At 46.9% G+C, this 25,016-nt stretch overlaps 1 protein-coding gene across 4 annotated transcripts; it reads right to left on the bottom strand.

Annotated features, from left to right (window-relative positions):
- Positions 1-186: 186 nt before the first annotated feature.
- On the bottom strand, positions 187-24,539 carry LOC131671271 (protein kinase C and casein kinase substrate in neurons protein 1). Of its 4 annotated transcripts, none has more exons than XM_058947561.1 (10): positions 24,182-24,539; positions 7,549-7,995; positions 7,273-7,461; positions 6,816-6,839; positions 5,264-5,490; positions 5,029-5,149; positions 3,800-3,910; positions 2,924-3,093; positions 2,695-2,858; positions 187-2,495 (listed from the first exon to the last, which is right to left on the bottom strand). In XM_058947561.1, exons 2-10 carry the CDS (start codon positions 7,909-7,911, stop codon positions 2,383-2,385), a joined length of 1,482 nt encoding a protein of 493 aa, XP_058803544.1. In that variant the 5' UTR covers positions 7,912-7,995; positions 24,182-24,539; the 3' UTR covers positions 187-2,382. The 4 variants fall into 4 exon arrangements, with proteins under 4 accessions (XP_058803544.1, XP_058803545.1, XP_058803547.1 ...); XM_058947562.1 differs by lacking the exon at positions 6,816-6,839 and adding an exon at positions 6,071-6,082; XM_058947564.1 differs by lacking the exon at positions 3,800-3,910.
- Between the last annotated feature and the right edge of the window lie 477 nt (positions 24,540-25,016).

The raw sequence follows: 25,016 nt of genomic DNA, 5'->3' as shown, positions 1-25,016 counted from the left end.
ATTACGGAAAGTATCTCTTGTGTAACCTTTACAAAATAAAAGCCATTATTGTATAAGATATTAAAATAGAATATGCATAAACATCATTTAGTAAATACACTATTGAAAAGTACCACGATGTCAATATATTTTTCTTTTGGTGTATCGAATAATAAAGATTCATTTTCTTTTTGTCAAGGGTGATTTATTATATATGCGTAATATCAACTAATAATAAATATACACAGAAACTAGATAAACTACGTAACAATTTTTTCAAATCTTTTATCAACGAAATCGTTGAAGAAAATCGGTTTACGCGAAGAATAAGAATTAGAAAAAATCAGTCCAAAGCTGGCGCATTATGTATAGAATCGATGTTTCTATTCGCTCTACGTTTCTTTATTTACATAAAATCCTGTGTACATTTGTTGTTGCGCAGCGATGTTTTTTCTTATAATTCTTTTCCTTTAGCACTTTCATTTTTTTTTCATCGCTATTTTTTCATCGAATTGGAAATAAGAAAACAATAACGTTCATTTTTTACCTAATTCGACGTATTTTAATAATCTTTTTTTATAAACGTTTATATCGAACATTTTTGTTTCGAATCAAGTTTCTTTTGAATTAATCTTGGTTTTATATATCTTTCATCGCTAATAGTACAATAATGAACAATTGGCTGTTTAATTCGTGACTTGATCATTTACGAGGGAGTACCTTTTATAGTCTTTGTCAACAACCCAAAGATATTCGTCAATTAAATGCAAATTTGCGAGGGCTCTAATACATACATTCACCTCGACTTTGTATTACGCAAAGAATGAATGAAAAAGAAAACTAATGAAAATAAGAGAATTTCGGTTTAACAATTAATAGGAAAAAGATAAACATTAGTTGATTGAAGTTAAGCTTCGTTAAATGACGATAAACAATAACGGATCTATTGCGCAGCTATGATCGGTATCAATAACAGTATTAATTTCATTCTGCAATCTTTCTCTTTTGGCTCACTTTGGCAAATTTGACTGCGCTGTCGCCGGAGTAGAAGCGACGATAGAAAAAGAAACTATTTACATTTGATAAAGCAGATTTTTACCTAACGTGTGGGTGGATTTCTCTCGTGAAAAGTACATGCTTGTAATTCGTATAAAATTTGAAAGGGAAACCTCAAATATATCAATGAGATATGCTATTTTTACGAATTGGTTCATATTACAAAAGTACTCCCTGAAGTGTTTTAATGAAATCATTTAAACTTGATGCCTTGTAGTTTTTTAATCTATAATGGATAACTCATTTTCTTCTGTTAATCTTAGGTCCCAGTTTAATGCAGTGAATCTTAATGGTTTGTTGAACATGGATTTGGTAAAATGTATTAACATACATTACGCTTTATCTTCATTTTTTTAATTTCGAGTGTTATACAGTTTTTGTTAATCGTAACTTCGCTTAGTAATTTGTTTAATATACTTCGTCAAACGACAGTAATAGATTTTTTATAGCCTTTAATGTATTAATATTTATATATTGCTATGTATTTAATACTATTATGTACAATGACACCACTCAGAATGTTATTCTTTTTACGTTTGAAATTTCGAAGTTGCGTTGCACTTGACGTTTTTGTTTCTTTCATGGAACCACAACAATTTATGAAATACACAAATCTCGCTCTCTTTCGATAGATATATTCTCGTACTATATATCTACTTCGATCATTCGGAAAAAAGAAGCATCCTTCTCTGAACGAATGACGATAATAATAATGAATCGCAAAACAATAAAAAGGAAGAAAAGAAGGGAATTCGTAAGAATAATAATATAAACGTTCTCTCGCCCTTTTTCGTTCTTGCCACGCTTTTTAACTGTACAAATTATCTTTCTCATGAGTTTTTTATTTTTTCACTGAGTCGTACTGTTCTGTATTTTTCAATTGTCCAGCTATCCGTTACGCACTAGCGACAAACTTGTCGCTGTGTGATTCTAGCCTAGCTAAGGAAAAAATCGCGCTTATTTTTATCTGCATAAAATTTTATTGTTTCTATTGTATTGTTTGTTTATTTATTATTGAACGATCTCGCGGCGCGAAACCTCGCTTTAAGTAGTCTCGATGTGACAACACGCTACACAATAATGAAGGGAAACTTTAGGAAAAATGTTTATTATTATTTGTTGGCTCTATCACTGATTTCGTATTTTTCTTTATCTGCTTAGGAAATGACTGTGTATACGCGTATGCTCATTTTGTTCATCGCACTGTTTCTTCAATCCCGAAAAAAATAATACACGAAGTAGCAGTCGTCCGACGCTCTCACTAACTTTCACTGCAAATTTGGCTTGAATATATTTGTCTGTTATTTATAAATGATTTCTTCTCAGCAGGTTATCGTTGTATCTGGCTTAAGGTGACACAAGGTCCACGTAGTTGGCTGGATATAGGCCGACTCGACCATCTTTCCTGCCCTTACACCAACCTTGCTCGTCTTCATCCTCGAGCTTTTCGAAGATATCACCTAAGGATACCATTTGTTTATTTGTTTAGCGTGACACAGTTATTAAATCAGTTGAAACGTAATCGATTTCTTTCATTCATTTAACACATTGAAACTCAAGGCTTAGCCTACGCTATAAGAAAATAACTAGGAGAATCGATTTTTTTATTCAAGGCGGCAAACTTTGAGAGAGTATAGCTTTGTCTAACCCAACACAAACCTTGTTTGAAGCTGAGTTCGTCAGCCTCGGCACCTTCGTAGTCATACAGTGCCCTAACAGGAACTCCAGGCTCGCCATTGTCAATCAGCGGTTCTGGCGCGTCCTCGTCCCATTCTTCTTCTTCAAACGGATTCGACTCTTGCTTTGCATTATTAGTGCCATTCCTAAAAATTTCAAGTTGCAATCAGGTGCTCCAATTAAATACCATAAGTATCGTCTGCCAACTGACGTTATTGTGGAGTTCCTATTCGACACGGAATTTCCATCGTGGCTATTCTTTTCCGCCGAGGATTTCGTCGAATTGTTCGTCTCTGCCTTTCTGTCGACGTTATTAGATTCCGTCGATATAACTCGAGCTGCTGGCTTTACTTTCGTCTTGTGATTCGTCGACGGGTAGTCCTGAATTTGCAAGTACAGATAATAAATAATCGAAATAATTGAAAGAACCTTGAAGAAACTGAAGAAAATTGGCCGAAGATATAGTACACGGAATAGATCATGCAAACCAGTTATACATCGAATGGTATACACTTGAAAGTAGAGTATGAGGAAACAGAGAACATATAACATATCTTGCACGTATGTATATACAATAAAAAAAAAAATAATAATAATAAAAAAAAGGATAGAAAGGAAAGTCGAGTACTCATGAGGAATAACAACAATTAAAAGTATCGAGGAATCTGCCGGAGATCGGCCGGTGTGCTCATCGTTCGATTGTTGGAGCTGCTGGGATATTTTTAGGCATGCCGCTACGTATATAATATGCATAATGAAGATCGAGCAGAAGAAAGCGCATTATTCGACGCGCGACGTAGACAGAAGAATGAAGTGATCGTCATCTCTCTGCCTCCTCGGCTCGAATATCACGAGAGTCACTTACCGTCGATTATCCTCGCTCATAAGATAAAAGGAAAAGAATTCAAGTGTAATGTTACCTCGGTGGAGATGTGTGCCGCGCGTTTGTTATAGAATCGGCGTACATACTCAAGCGGTAAGAATTGTGAGATTGAAAAAAGACAATGTGAAAGCAGGCAAAGGAATTAATGGCGGACAAAAATACGTGTTGAGGAGAGGAAGGAAACGAAAAAAAGTGAGACATTACATGCAGGTCCTCGCCGACGGGGCGTTGATTGATTAGCGTGATGGGTCCGGCAGGCAGCGCCTCCTTTGACTTGGAGCCCTTGGTGATGTCGCGGAATTCTTCGGTGTAGTCCTGCGTAAATAGCAATGGGCACACACAATTCACATGCACGCATTCCGTTGCGTATATTTCGCTCTCTCTCTCTCTCTCTCTCTCTCTCTCTCTCTCTCTCTCTCTCTCTCTCTCTCTACTAGTTTCTAATGACTCGTAATAACAGGGCAATAGCCGAGGTGAGCGGCGGTGTCTATGCCCTAATAAGCGCTTTTAACGCTCGTTTAGCTCTCGCTTCTCGTTTTTCCGCCATAATCTTTGGAAATGTTATTGCGCAATCTTGTACTTGAGCAGACGTATAGACTGCACGCGCACGTACAAACTTTATTGAGGACCGTTGATTAAATAGATCAAAGTGATTATTCAAATGAAAAAAGCTGATCGCGCAGCCAGCTGTTGTAAATTCTCTCCGACTCGATAGTTTTACGCGCAGAACACGACAAAGAATACTTGAAAGACCGAGCGCCGCTTCTTCCGGGAAATAGTCTTTCAAATAAAATTGCTATTTCTATCGCAAACTTCCGATTTTTATTTGTGCAATGATGTTGAACGGTCGAGAAAATATCGAGATAAGTGCGGACTTGCTGACAAGCTACAAGCAAACAGCGAGTGTCGCATAGACAAACGTTCACCTTGCGCTCGTCTCGTCATACGTGCGTTGATGTCGTTGCGAGATGGTGAGCGGAAGGAATAGAAAGACGAGTCGGGGCACGCGAGAGAGAAAGAGAAAGAGAACATGGAGAAAGATAGGTTAAAGACGTCTCAAAGCTTGGAAAAATAAAGATTGTTCGTTAGCTGCTTGGCGCGTGCTTAATGCTTCAGTAAAGAGCATGAGTATAATGATACGGTGAGCTTTTTTTCAAACTTTAAGACGACGACTGGCTACTTGACGATTAATACTTGAAAAACTAACACTAACTTTTTGAATCTAGATTAACGAGTTCTGGTATCACTATCAAAATATCAATCCAAAACAAAACAATAGAAAAATCATGAAATTGACGAAATTAAAAAAAAAGAAAAAAAAACTTTTTTATATCTATAAACTAACACCATGCTGAGTTCGACGGAAAAAAAATCGGGAATAACAAGAGACTGAAAATCGCTTGGAATTAGTGGATCGTGGTGTTGGTAGTTACCTCAAACTGCGGCCAGGCCATGGCCATGTTCACGCCGTGATTGTTCGACCACCATTTCAGGTCTTTTTCGTGATCTGCATTGTTCACTGTGTGATAGAATTCTTCGTAGATTTGTGGAAGCCTGCAAGTTAAGGAGCCCGTTTGAGAATGATTTTGCAAGCATAATCGCCTTTTGTGTTGTCAGGACAGTGAGCAGATAAGTTTGAGTTTGAAAAAGAGACGAAAGCGGACTTACACTGGATCTTGAGAGATGTTGAGGCATTTGTGAATACCGAAGAGTACCTCTTTGAAGAACTGCAGTCGTTGAGCCTCCATTTCCTGGCACTTCTCGAATACCTGAGTCATGTCCTCCATGTACTTGGGATTGTACTGATTGATTTCTTGCAGCGCGCTCTCGTACTTCTCCTTGGCTTTTTGCACCTCCTCCTTCGTCTTTTGCACGCGATCCTGCATTTTTTTCACCTACGCACCAAGATTAGAAAAGGATGACTCGTCCGATTCTGCCATCCTCCCGGGCAAGGCAATGTTTCACGCTACAGATATGAAATAACTTATTGCCGATTGCCGAAACTCTCGGTTTACGTATGCACAGCTAATGCAATAAAATTGAATCATTCGTGTGTGTTTGTGGATGTTTATTGCATTGGTTCGTCTCGGCATTCGATTGTTTCCAAAACAACATCTATACGAACAAAACAAATTCGTTATGGACATTAACACGTCTAGCAAACAGCAAGTCTAAGTCTAGAAGAAAACAAAGACGAATATTTTACGTACGCATATGCACAAGCTAACGACTGTTAATATCAACTAGCAGTCGGAATAAAAACTGTCGTTCGTCGACTAACTCTGGCAAGTGCGACGAAAGAAAGTTAAGCAAAAAAAGAAAAAGAAAACAAACACTCGTCTAAGAACTAACAGCTTACAAGGGATAATGGACACACAATGGGATAAGTAGTTACGGAGAAAACGCAATGGCAAAAGTCAATTTTCTCGGAATCTGACTACAATGCGTTAAAAAAGTGTGGAGAGAAACCCTTACCAGAAGAGCTTTCTGTGCGTGCGAGGCGAATTGGCAAGTGTGTGACGGACGGACGACAACAATGCAGTTTGTTTTTAACGAAAGAAGAAGGAGAAATACGAGAAAAAAAAGAAAGAGAAAAGGAGATTAATTATTTGAAAGAGAAAACATGCAAATTACATGCATTTTTGTTGCTGTTCGTTTATTAATGTTACATACAAGCTCAAGGTCGCCTATCTTAGAATTCCTAAAGGACTTTCGTAATGTCAGGCGCCATGCATCACATCCGCAACGTCTCATCTACAAAACGTTGGTACAAGTTTCGCTTTACACTTTGATTTTCGAGGCCGAATTGAACGCGATTCCGTTGGCCAAGCTCTTCTCTAGCGAGGAGCATTGGCCCAGGAACTTGATTGCTTTGGTGCGTTTAATTTTGTTAGTTAAAACTACAAGCGATCAATTGAATTGGGCTTGAAACTTGATTTTTTATCATTGAACGTGTCCGTTGACTTTTCTGTCTTGTAGTAGTGTGAAAGGGATCTAGAATGACGTCGGTCGTACGACTGAACGCGAAGCGCACTGCCGTATAATGAAATGAAGAAATGAAGACAAAGAAAGAAGTTGACCATGATGATTGTACAGATCATGAGCAGAGCTACCTTGGAATAAGGCACATGCACGTCGTATTCCCGGAAAAACAAAGAAAAGATTGTATATGTGTGGTAAAGCTAAAGTTATCGCATGCATGACAATATTATTGACATACAGTGCCGTCAGAGCCTCGAGGTGCCTGAAAATAACGTACCCCCAACAGTGATTAAACCGTTCTTTCGTAATTATTATGATGATCTGATAATGGTGAGGATGGCGATACGCGAGCAGCGGAAACGAAACCGTTTGGCGAACGAAACCCGAACCCAGAAGGCGGTCCGTTCGGCTATCGTTTATTCGAGACTAAGAGGATGTTGGTGAAGCTACGTTACAAGGGCATGCTCGACCATGTAAACGACATTGGCCTGCCGTTAAACAAATGGAAATGCTTTGTTGGTCGTCGCGTGAGCGGTTGTCCCCGTTACCGACCGTTACCGACTGTCATCGACCGTCATCGACCGTTAACGACCGTTAACGACCGTTAACGACCGTTAACGACCGTTAACGACCGTTAACGAGGTGAGGGGATCGCGAGCGGGGGATGATCGATCAAGGCAATTATGCGCTCGTACCTGATCGGGCGACAAGGAGCTGTCGGCAGAGGCGTTTCTCTCTTGGTTGGCAGCGGTGCGCTCGCTCTTACAGCTGTTGTGGTACTCTGCTTTGGCCTTCTCCACCTTTTGCAGGATCTTCGCCCAGGGCTTCTGTGCCTTCTTGAACGCGTCCTCCATCTCCTTCCTCTCTTTCAACGTCATCATCGACTGAAAACGATCGTGAAATTTCGGGCGAAATGATTGGACCAGCTATCGTTTTTCATCGGAAAAACGAGAAGAAGAGCCATAGCTCACCTTGTGATAAGTGTCCTTTTGCCAGGTCTTCACCTGCTGTATGATGTCGTTGCAGAGGTTCTCCTTGACCTTCAGGTGCAGGTCGTTCATCCTCTCGGCCTCGACAAGGACGCTCTTCCAGGCAGCCTCGCTGGTGCCGTACTCCGGGCCCTTCTCGATCTTCTCGTTCCAGTTCTTCGACCAGCCCTTGAGCGCCTTGGCGTAGTTCTTCTCGATCTCCGCGCGCTCCTGCACCAACGCGATCAGGCTGTCGCACAGCTTGTGACCGTCCTCGATGCGCTTCGTCGTGCGCTTGTAGTTGTTCGGCTCCCAGAACGAGTCCGAGGTGGCTATCAGCATGTTGTCGTCGCTGTGGTGCGACATGGCTTGCCTGGGCAGGCCCCTCTGCAGCGGCGCTCCGGCGACGGTTCTCTCTCCTCCTCGGGCCTGCGCGCCTCCACCTGCAACCTGCGTGCGCGACCACGTTGGCCGTTAGCTTCATCGAGACAGGCTCTCGCGTCGAGTCGACGCCGCGAGAAAGCAGTTTGCCGCAACCGTTTCTGGAGTCGCGAACGCTGCGCGAAGTCGCGTGCGTACGAGGGAATCCGTAACAAGCCGCGACAGACCAGCTGTGCATGCGCGTTCTCGGACTTGATCGGATTACGCGCCTGTAGCCGATCATCGATTGGCCCAATTTGCGAAGCCGTTGCAAATCAGCCTTCTTGCAGTTCTGGCTGCTTGCAGTCCTGGACCTCTCTTTCCCGAGGGAAATTCCTTGCCTTCGGACTCTTTTTTTCATTCGGCTTTGGGCGCGATATTCCGATCGATATCGGCAATGACCCAGATTCGTTGAGAACGAGAACAGGCAGAAGGACCGCGTCGATCCAGATAGCACGTAAAACCAATACGAGTTTTGTAACTGTACATCTCCGATACGGCAAAATATGTATCGAAGAAAGTCGTGGTGCGAGAGCGTTAGGCGCAATCACACGTGAAGTCGGCGCTCTCGGTCGAGCACCACTGCAAATAAACGAGCGCGAAAGCAAAGAGAAGCGGTGACGTCATCGATCCGCCGGAAGTCGAAAGCGCGGCTAATTGCGCATTCCTAAGGGCGCGCATGCAAACATGCGCGGCGAGTGGCGAGCGCACGGGCCATTGTACTCTTCAGCGCGGACTCGGAGAGAGAGAATGAGAGAGATCATTCCACGCATGTTTCCAGAAACAAATATAAGCGTGCTCCTCGCTGAAATTACACGTATAGCGCGCAGCAGATGCCGAACGTCGACCAAGACAATTCACTTTAAATCGACTTATCTTCGGATATTTTTCTGTTGGTAAAGAACAAAATGATATTTGCCATGGTCGCAGCAGATACTACAAGCATCAATTTTATTCGGTCTGATTCGAACTGTACACACAAGTGCCTCAATTGTTTTCTCATCTATTGGCCAGATTGTCGCGTGAACGACGCCGCCACATTTAGACCCTGGCGAAACTTGTGCAGCGAGCGCAGTGGCCGTCCCGTTTTTCTCGCGCGAGATTAAGAGCCGACGAAAGGAGGTCACTGGTAGGCTACACCGCAAGGCAGGCTTGCCGCGTGACAATGCTTGCTTGCTTGCTTGCTTGCTTGCTTGCTTCCTTCCTTCCTTCCTTCCTTCCTTCCTTCCTTCCTTCCTTCCTTCTGCTCTTCTCTGGCCTGCTGGCCTCTTGTTTTCGGCTGCCTACAGCGGTAGATCGATGCAGCGCGGGCGTGCTCCTGCCGCTGCTCGGCATTTGATTCAAATATAATAGAAAAAAAAATAACTGGATTTAGCGACGATCGTCGCGGCTGGCCTGCAAATGACGAGTCGTCCCGAGCGATTACTACAGCCTACTACGATGACCCATTGACAGCGAGAACGGCGAACGGGGGGCCTCGTGGTCGCCTCGTGGCCGCCTCGTGGCCGCCTCGTCGGATGGCCACGGGCTCTCGTCGCGGGCCTACTCGTAAGTTGGCTTGCGCAAGTCGAATCGGCCAGCTTGAAACTCGGCGGCGCACGGCAATGGGAAAGCGAGAGTGGCGCGTGCGTCTTGTCGTGCATTCGAACAAACGGCGCTCGCTCGAATCGACTCGATGGACGACGGGGATAGAAAGCCGAGTTTGTCATTCACGACAAGGACCAAACGCTAGCTGCGCGGTAACAACGATGTCATTGTGCGAGCGCTCGGCGGCTCTGCGGTGCGGCAGTGGTCGAGGGAGAGGGCGTCGAGCAAGGCGCCGCCGGCCAGCAGCCTCGTGACTGAGCCGCGTGGGAGGCGCTGCTGCGGGCCATCGATCATCAACCTGCTTCGCGGCCTGTCTTTGCTACGCCTGCCGACGTCCGATTCATCGTCGGAGAATCGGCTCGTGCCGCGACAAAGAACCAGCGCGCCAATAACCCACGTTGCAGCGGCACAAAATCGAGTTCGATCGACATTCCTCGCAAATCCATCGGTGATCTAAATTTAACGAGCGCCAAATAGGAAAAGAAGACAGAGGAAGACGAACATGATACGCGGCAAAAGGAAGAGCAGCGCCAGAAGGTGCACTGCGAAAATAGCCGCGGCGGCCTTTGGAGAAACGTAGGCAGGCAGGACGATGTTTTATTGAGCAAGCGGAGCGGCAGATTTTTTTTATTTCATACTTTATTTCATTGTACTAAGGTTTATTTTAATCGTATAGCACACACAGTATACTCAATGTAGTCTGATTAAGACAAATAATATCAAACTCATTTTCAAGTATTTGCAAAAATAGATCGTAATTTAAAAATAGCTTATTCGCGTCATCATTAACAACATATAAATTATTGACTCGAAACTAGGATACGTTAAATAATTTGCAATAGACGAGAAGGCTACTATTCTATTTAGAAACTATTCGTGTACAAGACAATCAATAGGTTTAACTCTCTCTGATATTGCAATATCCGTTTATCGGATAATCGAAAAGCGAAGACTCAAACGATCCAATAAAGTTTTAATTCGTATCGAGTGAGTTAGCGTATCCCAAAACTTGATAGCCTGTATGCTAAATGATTTCTCGTAGTGGTGTCGTCAAAAGTCGTTTATCTTCGAGATATATGGTCCACTGAAACATGACAAATTTGTCTAGAATTTGCGCAAAATAAGCCAAGTTAATAATATCCGAAGGGGATTTTGGTAGCGACTTTTATGAGAGATGTAATCTGGATAGATACTCTAGTTAATCGAAGTGTTGAACATTTTCATCATCAAAATATATAAGATAGATCGTCTACAGACCTTCCCATGGCTCTAGGAAGCTGATCACGAATCGCTCGTAAGACTTCTGCATAGCTTGACGGTCTTATCTCAAAGATGGGAATATTTACGATAAGAGGTAACGTAAGGATAGAAACTAGCTTATCGCACGAGCATAATATGCGTAAAGTAGCTACAGAGGGAAAATGTATATAAACTCTTTGAAAGTAAAAATAGTTAACGGCGAACTATTGTAATTTTCAACAACTCCATCTTATCCAAGAATGCACCTTTTATCATTAAAGAATCTCTCCTTAGCCTTTCGAATTTCGGCTTTTAATTATTTACGCAGGTGTCTGCATTTCACTAGCAGATGAGGGTTGCTACTCCTCGTAGCTTTGGTATAAAGTAAATCACGTTACTTACAAAATTCTCTAATAAATGAGCTAAGAGGTAGGATTTCCGCGGATGTATCTCTCGCCAACCGGTAACATTTGATTAAAACTGCGAAGGGTACAGTTTTCGAAGGTTGATTTTAAAGTGTTGGGATCCTGGTTCGTCATATTGTTAAAACTAGCTGGATTTAACTAAGACTGATAAATTTGAGATGATTAAATTGACTGATAAATTTGAGATGATTAATAAATTTGAGATGATTAAATTGACGAAAATCACGAGACCTGACGAAAGACGGTGAAAATTGTACTGTTTCAATCTTATAATTGATCCTAATATGATCGTAATTTGATCATAATTACAAATAAAGGAATGTGTGTGTTATCAAAAGATACATTGTATAAGTCATATTTCTGGTTGAGAATAGATAGAAAAATAATTTGGCGCATAATCAGAACATAGCAAATCAGGATTGAAATCATCTAACAATATATGGTTACCGTACCATTACGTTACCATTAGGTTAACGTACCAGAGATTTGATGAAACATCTTGAAGAAATCATTAATATGTGCCCTTTAGGTCTATGATAAACGGTAACAGTGAGTATCCCTACGTTTTTCAAAAATGTAACAGATCATGAAAAATGAATCTTTTCATGAATCTTGTTAATTTAAAATTTGAGGATTAGTTTTGGGCAAATATTTTACATAATTAATAGTACTACTCCAGCTCCTTGTATAAATCGCCTAAGTTCAAATTGACATTTTAATATGCCATGAGAAAATAGGTTGCAACAATATGAACTATACATATTGTCAGGAGATAGCAATGTCTGGGTGACCAGTAACACATAAATGCTTTTAGATTGAATAAAATCTTTAATATCACACGAATGATCTCTTACAAAATTAGCACTCGCATGAGTGACCCGAATTATTCGACAAGCCAAGACAACTCTTTATATTCTGAAAATTTCGACGTCATACAATACGGTCCAATTCAGTCTGTATGACCATGAGGGTAGAGTCATCTATTTTCTTAACATGAACGCTACTTGATGCCCAAACGTCTTTGTAGACTTTATTATTCGCTCTTTCTCTAGTAGCTAACCAGTTAACGGTAATCCATTAGCAACAGTAGCAGCACTTCGTACATAGATACTACGTTGTCAGGCCTATTCTTATCTATTTCGCAATATTTCGTTATTCCATGAGATCATTTTGCTAGCAATATGTACTGACAAAATTCAAACGATTAAAATTTAACAATGAAACTAATATCATAGTTAGGTGAACCAGGGTTATCTGAAACTCCGATGATATTAGCATTAACCATTGAATTTGGAGAGCTGTTTAGTATTAATCTCACGAATTGACAATATATACGATAACGACAACGCAAAACACCGTTACCTTTCATTTCAGAAGTAGGGGCACAACGACATCTCAGTTCCTTCAGCTGACTAATTTCACGATTTCTAACATTTAGATTACTCTCAATTATGTTTTCAACTGCATTTAGCCTATTTTCATGAGCCGTACTTGTTGCAATTAATTGTTCTTGATTAAGTAGTAGTATCTACATTGTCATTTGTTTCACAGAAAACATGTAAAAGAGAAGTTCGTTTTGATCCAAGCTGGACATAAAAATCCAATTTGGAGGTTGCTGGAGCAAAACTTGTGCCATAATTTGAATAAGATTGGAGGCAAGTAATTGTTGTGAGCCAAAGATACCTAGTAGACCGGAGCTCGCGTTAGAGTTGGTATTGATTATTGTCAAATTTATGCTAAGCCGGTGGGTTGGGATTGAGAACGAAATGATCCATTTAGACAATCGAGGAAAACGAGTCGTCGAGATTTACGCCTCGTAATGCATCGTGCATACCGTGGCTCGATCAATATTTCGGGGACCAAATGAATAAACTTGATTGTTTTGAATATGAAAAGTGTCACAAGAGCAAATACAGCAATCATATGCTTTGTTAGATTTGCGAAATTTAGCGATGCAGTTCACGTGGATGTATCGATCATACAACCATTACGTAAGATTTTTGCGAGGCAATCAACTTCTTTACAATAAACGCAATTACATATTAATATACCGTGATATGACTGAAGCTTATTTTATCGATTTAGAAGAGAGTATTTACAAGAACACTGGCTGTATAGTATCGACTCTCGAATCGGTACCAATTTCAATTGGAGTTTCAAATAAAATGGAACAAACGTGTACTGTTAGAAAGTGCAAAGCTAGATGACTTAAGTAGCTTCTTGTTTCGCAATATCATTCAACAATATACTCGTTCGTCAAATTAATCCACTATTTTTTAAGAAAATACCCGAACATACAAGTTTTCTTTAAGTAGCTATAAAGACTTTCAACCTAGAAAAATTCACTAGTCCCAAATGGTAAATATAAACTTAGTAAACTGTTAGTAAACGAAAAGTACAAAAGCAAATTGAATGCCGTGTTGATCGGACTCTTACAAGAGAAGCACCAGAGAGAGAGAGAGAGAGAGAGAGAGAGAGAGAGAGAGAGAGAGAGAGAGAGAGAGAGAGAGAGAGAGAGAGAGAGAGAGAGAGAGAGAGAGAGAGAGAGAGAGAGAGAGAGAGAGAGAGAGAGAGAGAGAGAGAAAGAGTGAAGCTTTGATCCGACCTTCCCTCGAAAAGGCGAAAAAAGCGCTGGCCGGACAGCATTCCGTGCGCTTTTCGCCGAGCCAACCAAACCGACAGTCTGTCTAACGCAGCACATGTACCACGCCCAGCAGTAGTTGATGCTTCGACGACGTTCAGCAAGGCAGCGCACCGTTAGCTGAAGCTGCTCCGAGTCGCTAACGCCAAGTCTAATTATCACATCGTCGACGCGGCTCTCGACGGCTCCGCTTTGTCCCCATTAAGTTCACATCCGATCGTCGAATCAGCCTGCTCATCGTGCAAAGGCCGTTCAGGACTACTCGTTTCGCCGTCATCGACGAGCTCGCGCGGCACAAGTTGGCCGAGATAAGGCGGCTCGGATCGAGCGCATCTAGACGCACCTGGGCGCGGCACGCGTGCCGATAAGATAAACCTCTCTGGAATGCAAATAAAATCCGAGGACGCTCGCGCGAATAGCTTTCCGCGACGAAGCAGTTGCGCCGAGCGTGTATTCCGTTGATCTGGCGGCAAACGCGCCTGCCGTCGTTCTCTCGGTAATTGACCAAGCAAAGCAATTTGGCGCGGAACCTCCAAGTCAGAGAGAGAGAGAGAGAGAGAGAGAGAGAGAGAGAGAGAGAGAGAGAGAGAGAGAGAGAGAGAGAGAGAAGGGGCGGGGCGCCGGGGAGGGGCACCTCATGGTACGAAGCGAGCAGACGCATCACCATAGTCGCACGAAAGATGAATGGGGAAAGATGACAACTACTCGGACGCCGCTGCGCCGCGACAGTCCGTAGCTTGGAACTTGCTTGCGGATGTGAATGACCCTGTACTGTAATGCACTGTACGCGCACCCACGACTCCGAACCATTCGAGGATTCTTCCTCTCCTCCTGGCTCGCTGATTACAGAGTCTGTACGACTTGATTAGAACGCGAGCATGCTTCGTTTTTTCGAAAAGGATTAAGTGACGTTTATAATGGCTAGCTACGCGCCGAGTAATATCCTCCATTAATGCCCATCACTTCCGAACGTTTTGTAATTGGCTGCTAATTAATAGTGGCTTGGCGGTGCGCTAAGTCTCATCTAGACCTGCAGCCTTGCAATCGGTTGTACGAACGAAAACTGTACGGACATGGCACCAAATCAATGGTTAAGAAAATATCGATCACAAGATATTTCAAGGCGTATAACAAAGAGTGAAATGCAGTGCCCTGCAGCCGTGAGCTACGGCCAATGATATCTGCTGCGACAAAGCTGACTTAACAAAACAGACAGACAAGTGGGGGTAAGAACGCAACAACTTTTCTCGTGAAAAAGCTCTGATCCATTCGTCAAATGACAAAAGCAGAGTCTGTCGCGAACTGTAAATGGGGGCAACTGGTTTGTGGAAAGTCAAGCTGAAAAGCGGATAACGAAGAAAACGAGCGTGTAAACGAGCTTACTTAACGTTTTCTCCCCCCTCGTTTACATCAGTCTGCCGGCAACCGAAGTTTCAGTTGCCGACCGCTTGCTTTGCGAGCAAAAATCCAGTGTGGTATCGTGCGGAGCACCACGTGACTACGAAAAAAGCGAAAAAAGAGGCTAGGCTGATACGCGCGGAGAAAATCAATGGGAATATATGGGAATCGAGGCACTGACGAGCATTACCAAACACGAAAATACACATGACGCGCGCAAGATACGTGTGCGGAACACTGAAAAGAGGCATTAAAAAGAAATGAAGACAGAGGCGTAAGCAACGCGCCGCAGGCGGTGCGTGTAAGTTCGAGCGATGCGATCGAGCTAGCGCAAGGCAAAAGACGGGCCAAGGTTAATGGTAGATAGAGAGAGAACGCGAGCCTCGTCGAATTTTCGCTTTTCGGAACCTTTGGCGGCATAAGCTGTCGCGCCAAAGCCAAGGGTCCAGTCTCACGGTGCATAAAGAGGACCAGACGCGCCAGACGAGAGGACGGTCGCACGCGCGCCTCTGCGTAACGCGCGCTGCGAAGGTCGACGATGATCCGGAGCCGACTTACGTAAGCTCACATTGACGTGCGAGCGAGGCGCTAATTGCAACAAGCGCTAGGCGGCCGACTCGTTACTGGCGGCCCCCTTCTGCCCCTCGTTGGCCCCTCCAATTTCGAACAACGCGTTTCGAGCTGTAAAGTTGCTTGATTCGTGCGACGTACATTGTCTCTCTGCGAAAATACCGAACGCGCCAGGCAGAGATGAAAATTATTATCTATCACAGACGTGTCTGTCTGCGCGTATACCTGCGTATACCTCGAGCGCGCATCGATGCAAAACTCGCAAAACCGTTACGTCCAAGGCCCGCAATCGGAAAAGCTCGCAGTAGAATTTTCGTAAGACGGCAAAAAGAAGAGGGAAAGATAAATGAGATTTGATGCCGGCGGCAAAAGATAATGACGCTGGTGGTCGAATGTATTACAGCATCTGCATCGCCGAAGAGCATAGCTCTTCTGATTGTCTGGCCGCGGATGGGGCTCTGTTAACGACAATGACGGAAGAGAAAAAATGAATGCGAAATCGATGTCCAAGCGCACGACAGGCCAGAAGGAGAATATCAGGGAACTCGTCCAACTGACGAAATTCGGCATTTGGGCACGGAATGATAAGCAGAATTGACGTTGCGCTGCGGCGGCTCGTAAAGTTGCGACGACGAACGAGCTGGCGCGTAAGAGGATTTCGCTTTGCACACACGCCTAGACTGCTAGTACGGCCTCCGCAGCGTCAAGTAGGCGACCGGAGCATCGCCCGCTAAAAAGAAGCCCCGCTCCAAGAGAGGACGAGCCTAAGGCGCCGCTGCTCGGCTCGACTTTTCTCCGTTTTGCTTCGTTTTGCACTGCTGCTGCTGCTGCTGCTGCTGCTGCTGCTGCTGCTGCTTTTTGTTTCCGAGTTCGCGAAAACGAAGAGATAATGGAGTCGATCGCGGAAACGCGGCTTTCTCTCTCTCCGAGGAAGCAGCATTTGCAAAAGTTGCATTGTTCGTTCGCGCTATCCGCCCAATCAAAGTCCCTCGCTTAATCCCGGACGAATCTTCAGCAGCCGAGCTTTCAAGGCAAACAGTCGAATGGTTCTGCGGTGCACTCTGGTACGGCCATGCACCGGCCCGACAATCCGTCACTGCGATTTCACGCGGTTCAAGCCAGCCGAACTCTCGTTCGCCTCACACGGACACTGCGACTGCGTGCTCTCGGGTGCTCTGCGCAAAGGTTGTTCGACGACGACTGGAAGCGCTTTCCGTTTAATCCGCCTTTGCGACGGATCAAAGCTCCTCGCGGAGCTTTGGCGTGGCGGATAGTGGGCCACGTTCCTCGTAGAAAACCCCGGACGGGCGCGCTGCTCCGCGGCCTTTCGCTTGGCCACTGCCCCCCAACCGCCGCTGTCACTGGTTCGCTACTCGAACGGAGACTTTCGCTTGTCTCTTTGCTCGTCCAATCATATCAATTCGCTTGCGTAACCTGCGCTACCTTTTCCAAGCGGCATCGTCAACTAGCCTGATATATCTTATCTATAACCTGTTGCTATAGCGCGTCTAAGCATCCAGCCAGATTGGAGACTTTTTCATACTCGACTGGTTTCGCGAGCGAATGCCTGTAGCAATGCTAATCTTAACGGTTATTACTTGGACATGCCACTGGCCTCGTAATTTCAGCCTCAGCATCGATACTCGAATCACTAATTGGCGTTCGCGTTACTTCGGTTCACTGCAAGAGCAGCAACGCGCTCTGTTCTTCCGTGTTTTCTCTCAGCGGAAAAGAGCGTTATTGAGCGTTATTGACAAAACGCAAGCCGGAACTGCAGCAAAGTGTCTCGCCGGAAAAGATGTTGAAAGCAGCCACGGAAATGGAATTTTGCATCCGCGTGTGCGAACTCGACATTTCTCTTTCTGTGCCGCAATATTTCCGTTCGCCACTGATTTCGATGATGTCGATAATGTCGATCATGTCTACGATGTCGATGACGATGACGACGACGACGACGAGGATGGTGATCGGTACCTCGTGGGAACGATTCGTTCGCGCGTGAAACGCGAATTACATGGAGCCAAGTTATCGATTCGTGCACCGGAGCTGGCATTGCTGTTCACGAGCACCACGCGACGCTGACTCCTTCGGCTCGGAAAAACATTGTCGAGGGCATCATGTACGAATTAGTTGGAGCAAGTTTTTTAAATGCAGGTTCTCAAAGTAACTTTCGATCGGATTCCCGAGGATGAAAGAAGCTATTCAAGAAGCCTCAGTGAGCGACTTACGAGCGAGCTTAGCGCTCGACGAGTGACGACACCTTTTCGACCATGGGATAGCCGAGGGGATGCGTAAGGCACATACCTGCAACAAAAGCGAAACGAGAACATTTAGAAAAGCGGCCAAACTCCACCCGAACTTCGACCGAATTCCGACCTTTATAACCGAGATAATCGCGAGAAACGCGGCATGCGCACTTGAACTTTTTTTTTATTTTTAGATGAGCGAATGGATTACCGGAGCGACACTTTCGCGCGAATTCCTCGCTTTTTGTCGCTGTCTCGGGGAAATCGATTATGCGCGAGTAGCTGTCGATAATTGAATGCAACGGTGTTTCGGCATGCTTCTCAAGCTCGGATAATTCGATTTGCTGGCTCCTTCGACCAAGTTTCATTTTGAAAATTCAAGAGAGAGTCTCGAGCGTACGCGTTTCGTTGCAATTGCACGAAACGCCGAGCCCGTAACGTCGAACGAGCGAACGAGAGGCGGAGGCGGGCAGCGGTCGTCTAGCGTCTTAATCGCATCCAGCGCCGGCTGGCCCTCCGAATGCCGACTCGTCGGACGATAGAGACGGGAGGAGGAGACATATCGCGCGGGCGACTCGACTTTCTTCGAGGGGCTCGCGCTGCCTCGTCGCGTCTAATTAGTCGTCGCTTGATAGCTCCTTTCAGTGACAAAACCTTTCCTAAAAACAGGCGGAACAGGCGGAACAGGCGGAACAGGTGGAACAGGACGGCAGCCGTAGGCCCTTGAGAGGAGAAGAGCGACGTTTAGACGATAGCGGGTAGGCAAAGAACGCGACGAGAGCCATCTAGACGCACGACGGCAAAGCGCACATGAGCAGTGCGATGAAAGGATGCAGAGAGTTGGAAATGGAGGGAGAGCAATAAAGACGCGAGGCCTAATGAAGCTCGACGAGACAAGCTAGCTAGAGAATGCTCGCACAGGCTCGAAATTTTACGATCGGCTCTCGAGCAGCGCGCGAGCAGATAACCGTATCAGCCGAGGTAGCAGCTTCGCTGGCGTGGCAAACAAAAGAACGAGAGCGAGAAAAAATATGGCGGAAAGAAGCCGATAGCGCACGAACTAGCGCCGCGATCCAATTGTATTAGCCGCGCGTTATCGATCGAATGCAAAAGTGAAAAAGAGTAGAGAGCGCCGTCGCTGACATAACTCGGCGCCGCGATGGGGACCGCCGAGCGGGAGGATTGTCCGTAAAAGGCTCGCGCATCCTCGCTTTCCGTATAAGCGGACGAGTTGGTCGCGGCGAATGCCGACGTTATTTGCTCGTTTGCTCGGCTTTCGACGCAAAATCAAGAGGCGGCCCAGAGCAGGCCAAAGCAGGCCAAAGCAGGCCAAAGCAGGCCAAAGCAGGCCATCGATTATCACGGAACCGAGGCCGCGGAACGACATCGATCGCGCCCGAGAAAGGCCGTAGTGATAGGCATTTCCGCCGCGAGCTGCTGTCCAATCGATCGATCGCTCTGCCATCGAAGCTCACTGGCTCGCCGAGCTTTCGACGGCGGAGAGAGCTGCTGTCGCCTTGCTCGGCCAAACTCGATCCCTTGCCGTCGATAGCACGGAGCTGTTCATCCGCGGATCCGCGGATCCGCGGATCCGCGGATCTGCTCGAGGCAATAGCGAGACGAAGGGGGCAGCGTCGGGCGCCGAGAAAACAGGAGAAAACAGGAGAAAACCGGAGAAAACAGGAGAAAACAGGAGAAAAAGGCCGAGTCATTGCGCCTGCTTGCACCTGCGTTAGCTGTACCGATGGCTGTGGCTGTGCCAAGGTCGCGCGCACACGAAAAACTGGCCGCAGCCGAGTGACTCATGCCTTCGGCTCGTAGCTCGCTGCGTGTTTGGGTTCGACGACTCGGGCGACTCTCTCTTCTATTCGACCAACATGTGGATCTGGACGCGCGCCCTCTTCCGTTTGCTGCATTCGAGAACGACCGACTTTCCAAATCGGCATTCCGCATCGGTCGACCAACCGATCGACTCGCCGCCAGGGCCGAGCGCCCGAAAGCGTTTTGGTTGCGCGTGCACGAGGGGGCTCCGAGCCGCTCGGGGCTGCGTCGCCAAACCAAGCTGTCGGCAAGACATTGCTTTCGGAAGCGTGCGCGTAGAAAGCCGGCCAGTCCCGGCTTTCCAGCGGAAGCTGCAGCGGAGTGAAAGGGGCGGCGCGGGCGGCCGCGGAAGAAAGCAGCCTCCGTTCGGACCTCAAAGTCGTGCTCTCGGCTGCGCTCGCCGCTCGCCGCTCGCCGCTCGCCGCAGAGCCGTTGCTAGAATTAATAGGCGTGGGATGCGCGAGCCTTGGAAAAGCCTTCGAAGCGCGAAAGTTGAACGCTCGCTCGCAGGCATACGCACGCGGCCGCCGAGCTCTCTCGCCAAGCGTGTCTCCTCTTCCCGCCTCGACTTGGGCGGACGCGCGAGCCAAGTACGCGAGCCGCGCAATTAGGCATCCTCGGCGCCGCTTCCTGCCGGGTCCGAAGTCGCGCGCGGTCCACCGGGAGCCCGGCCGGACATCGGCGTGGCCTACTCTCGGCGTCCGGCGCGCTTTCTTTCGCTCGCCGAGCGCCAAATCCGAAAAGTCGCGAGAGCGCACTCGGGGACGCGGCGGCGCAGAAAGGAGCACGAGAGGAGAAAAAGGAGAAAAAGAGGCCGAAAAAACGGCGCGTCGCAGCGGAGCTTTCCAGTGCGTTGGGCGAACTGCGCACGCGTCGCGAAAATCAAGCCGATCCGCAGTCGCCGGGGAAAGGTGTCACAGTTTCGACGCGAAGCCCCACTTTTCTACGCTCAACTGGGATCGCCATAGCTTACAATCCAAAGTCGGATAGTGGAGCACACGGGTTACGTAAGGACGCGAGACACTGCTGTTGCGTCTCGCGCCGCCGCCGTTGCCAATGTCAGCGCGGCAAATTTACTCACGGCTTGGCGGATAGAAAGTGCGTAGCTGCGACAATGAGAATAGGAAAAGCCAGATCGGCTCGTGCGAATAATTAGGCGGACTTTTATAAGACCCGTAATAACACACTTTCCGCGCGGAAACCAGCGAGAAATAGAAAGTTCGAGCCATCGGCTGCGTGCACTTGTCGCCGTGAACCACGGAAACCAATGATAAGTCAGTCCGTCTCAGCTGCGCCTGACAGTGAGCAGCGATTGGCCCGCGGCCCAGTGAGCCGTTCTCCGGCCGACTCTCGGCCGGCGACGCGACCCCACCGGTTGTCAGTTCTCAGCTATCGATGCCAGATTTTGCCAACCGGAGAGTTCAAGTTCGCGTGCAGGGCGGCTCCTCTCCCCGACCAGCGGACGGACGAAGCGCGTCGAAGCTCGAAACAAGGCAGCTTCGCCGGTTCGCCGATCGACGAGCGATTGCGTTATGTGGTTATGTGGAGCGAAGTGAATGGCCGCCGTTGCATATGTACGTGCACGCGCGTAGCGTAATTCATGCTCAGCTGGCGCTCGGCTACTAGTGCCGACTGCCTCCTGTTCCCACCTTGTCCCCTTGTCCCCCTGCCCCCTTGCCCAGAGGCCGTCGCTTTCGATGCGAAAACGGAAGTGACCAAGAGCGAATCCACGACGTCGAGTGTGCGACCTAAAAATAGGCCGGATAGAATGTGGGACGAGTGCAGCGGATTTCAATGGCCCGCGGGCAACACAGCGGCGGCCAGGGAGAGACACACATTCTCCGTGGCGCGAGCCGAGAGAAAGGTGGTGCAGCTGCGGCGGCGACGGCGGCGGCAGCAGCAGCAGCAGTGGCGGCGGCGTCGACCGACTCTTGCCTTTGCTGGCAGTCGCAGTCGGCCGCGAATATCGATTGCCTAGGCGCGCGCAGCCTCTTGGCTCCGCTCGGCCGCGTTGCGCGCACGTGCGCTTCACTGGTCCGCCGGCGCTAATTATTTGCCGTCTTCCGGCCGTCGCTCGCGGCGCGCCGACGATTTTGGCCGCCGACAGCCAACTACCAATTGATCGCACGTCCGAGAAAGAAGCCCACTGTGCATGCTCGGCAACAGCCGAGCGTTGCTTTTCCAAGTTGGGCAAGTCTCTCTCCCGCTGTGGCAACGGCTACGGCAATATCTTCGGTGAACCGACCGTCGCACGTTTTCCCGGAGCAGTCAGTCACTGACGGTCGAGAGCAATAGTGGACGAGCACCTGGCAATTAGCGGGAGCGCCGACGCGATTCGCGTAATAAACAACCATAAACAAGCATTATGCAGCCAGAGACGCGTGCGAGGCGTTCGTTCACCTGCGCACGTCGCGCATCGCGGATGACCGATCGCCGCCCGGACTAAGCGCCGTCTCTTTCTCCCCGGTATCCCTGGAATCCCCGGAATCCGACTTTGCAGGGACGGAAACACACGACAACTTTTACCGTAAGCACTTCGATGCGATCAGGCGCTGCCGGCAGTTTCTGCCGCGCAATACCAGACCTGACCTTTGCCAACTGCTGGTCAGTTGCAGTTGCCGGCAGCGTGTCAACGATCAAAAATTTTATTATCTTTGGCCTCCCGCAGGCGGCAGTTCCATCGCTCGATGAGAAATTCGCCTAGTGACCGGAGAAAACGTCAACGGCAAAAACAAGGGTTCCACAAATAACGCGTTTACCCAATGAAAATGCACGGACAATTATCCCAGATACCTTTCACGCGTCACTGGCGTCGTCTGAGAACCGGGCCGATCGTTCGCGCTGCTGCAGCCTTATCTGCGACGGTTTTGCGCGCTACCGGCAGATCGCCGACGATCCGTTAATGGATGGATTAAGGTCGCCGTTGCAAAAACTCGATGATCAATTTGAATCGGTTTGTTAAAGTCAACGACGAGCCAAGTTCGCCGAGAGAAAACGGTCAATGACAGTGATAATGGCACAGTCAAAAATTTCGCAATTGAGGGATCAAGGTCACTAGCCGCTAGGCTGTACGCTCAATCGAGGCTGCGTCGCGTATGAGAAAATCATACGCACATACATACGTCAATGGCGGAGCAGGAGAAAATCATTCGCTTTCGCGTTTTCACGGACTCACGTCGCAGCACAATGCACCTGTGATTAAGCTGATCACTGGTTCTTCTTTTACAACTGACGCACAGTTAGTCATTTAATTGCGATGGCAAAATCATTATCCGTATTTTATATTACGTCTTTCCAAGATTTACCAATAACCAAAACAGCAACTTCTCAACTTCTTCATGTCGAGTCATCTCGTGACACTGTATCGAGCAATTGGTAATATATAACCATTACGGACATCTAATTAATTTGAGAAATATTGGTAACCGATATTGTTATTGAAGAGCACACGTATAACAGAGAAAGAGAGAGAGAAAATACCAAGAATGTTTTTAGAAAACAATTGCTATTACAGAGAACCTTATATTTGTTACTTCGCAGTGCTATTCCATCGAAGCAGTCGCGGCACGCCGCAGTGGTAGCGACGAGGTTGCCTCTCGCATTTCACGTCAGCCGTACACGTCAGAATATTCATCGACTCTGTCAATATCACCTGGCGCCCACGCATAATTGAGGCGTTATTGCTCGTACCTCAGGCTTACAGAACGATATACAACACACATACACACATACACACACACACACAACACACTCTCTCTCTCTTTCTCTCTCGATACCAGCAGTCAGCGACGACCTTTAAAAACGTGCGTTGCATGCCGAATAAATAAGCTCTCTCGCGCCTACCTCACTCATATATAAGATACACGTGCTCAATGCCCCCAACAGGCGAAACAAACATTCCCACGCATTCCATCCATCTATCCATCCCGTTGCTCGAGACCTTGAAGCGAGAGAGCGAGAAAGAGATTCTCTAATCCCCTCGAGCTCTCGGAGAAAGATGTGTGTTACGTAGGCACTGCCGTTCTCGTGTGCGCGGGCTTCCGAGAATCCTCGGAGCCCGTCGATTGATCCGGTTCAAGAGTCCGAGCAGCACTATACATACGTGCTACGCTCAGCTCGTGACGAGAATTTGACGATCGCTCGACTCCGAATTCGGGCGTGAACTTGCAAAGCGACAATTTGCGGTAAAAGACATGGACAGTCCTATTATATGCACACACATCGTGCTACTCGCTCACGCGCGCGCCTGCCAACACATTGGGACCGTCCAACTCAACCTATACACTCACCGTAATGTGGAGTGTTCTTGCACGCACAACTGCACACAGATGCTGCTCACGGCTGCTACTTGCGGTCGGCAACACTCGGGACACTGGCTGATCGTCGTCGTCGCTGTGTTAATTCTAGCACTAGATATATCTTTTCAATCAACGCGGGAGGCCCATCGACGAGCCAGGCCGCACATTTTTGCCAAACGCACACACTCTGTTGCCTCTCTCCTCGTTCGCGTACCACGACTACTCGTTTACAGAAAAAACACGACACACGACTCTCCGCACGCTACAACAGCCGAGGCAACTCCAACACTGACTAAGCTTGCTGCTGCTGGTGCACGATCAACTCGACGTACTCTCACTCTCTCTCTCTCTTACTCCAACCAACGATACCACTTCTCTCTTAGTTCGATTAGAGTGCCCTGAGAGAGAGAGAGAGAGAGAGAGAGAGAGAGAGAGAGAGAGAGAGAGAGAGAGAGAGAGAGAGAGAGAGAGAGAGAGAGAGAGAGAGAGAGAGAGAGTTGAGCTTGTGCGCCGACTCGAAGTTGGGGACAGGAGAACGAAAACGAATATGTGTATATACGTTTGTGTATCGTATGTGTGAACAACGTTAACCTTAGTGTGAAGTTTGCTGCAAACCGAAATTCAATTTTACATTGAGAGTAATATCATTAATCATTACATTTTACAATTAAAACAAGACTATTTATATTATAATGATGAAATTTTATTTTAAAGTACTTTAAACATGAGACAATTACTTGAACTTTGTACTTCGCGGGTCAACCGTGAAGGTGATTTACAATTGTGACAGATTCCGCCCAATCAGCTGACATTTGTCATGATTTCC

This window comes from Phymastichus coffea, unplaced genomic scaffold (assembly GCF_024137745.1).
Source record: "Phymastichus coffea isolate CEN01 unplaced genomic scaffold, Cenicafe_Pcof_1.1 PCOF00122, whole genome shotgun sequence".
Classification (NCBI taxonomy): Eukaryota; Metazoa; Arthropoda; class Insecta; order Hymenoptera; family Eulophidae; genus Phymastichus; species Phymastichus coffea.
Note: the sequence above shows the minus strand (reverse complement) of the source record. Positions and strands in the feature narration are given on the sequence as shown.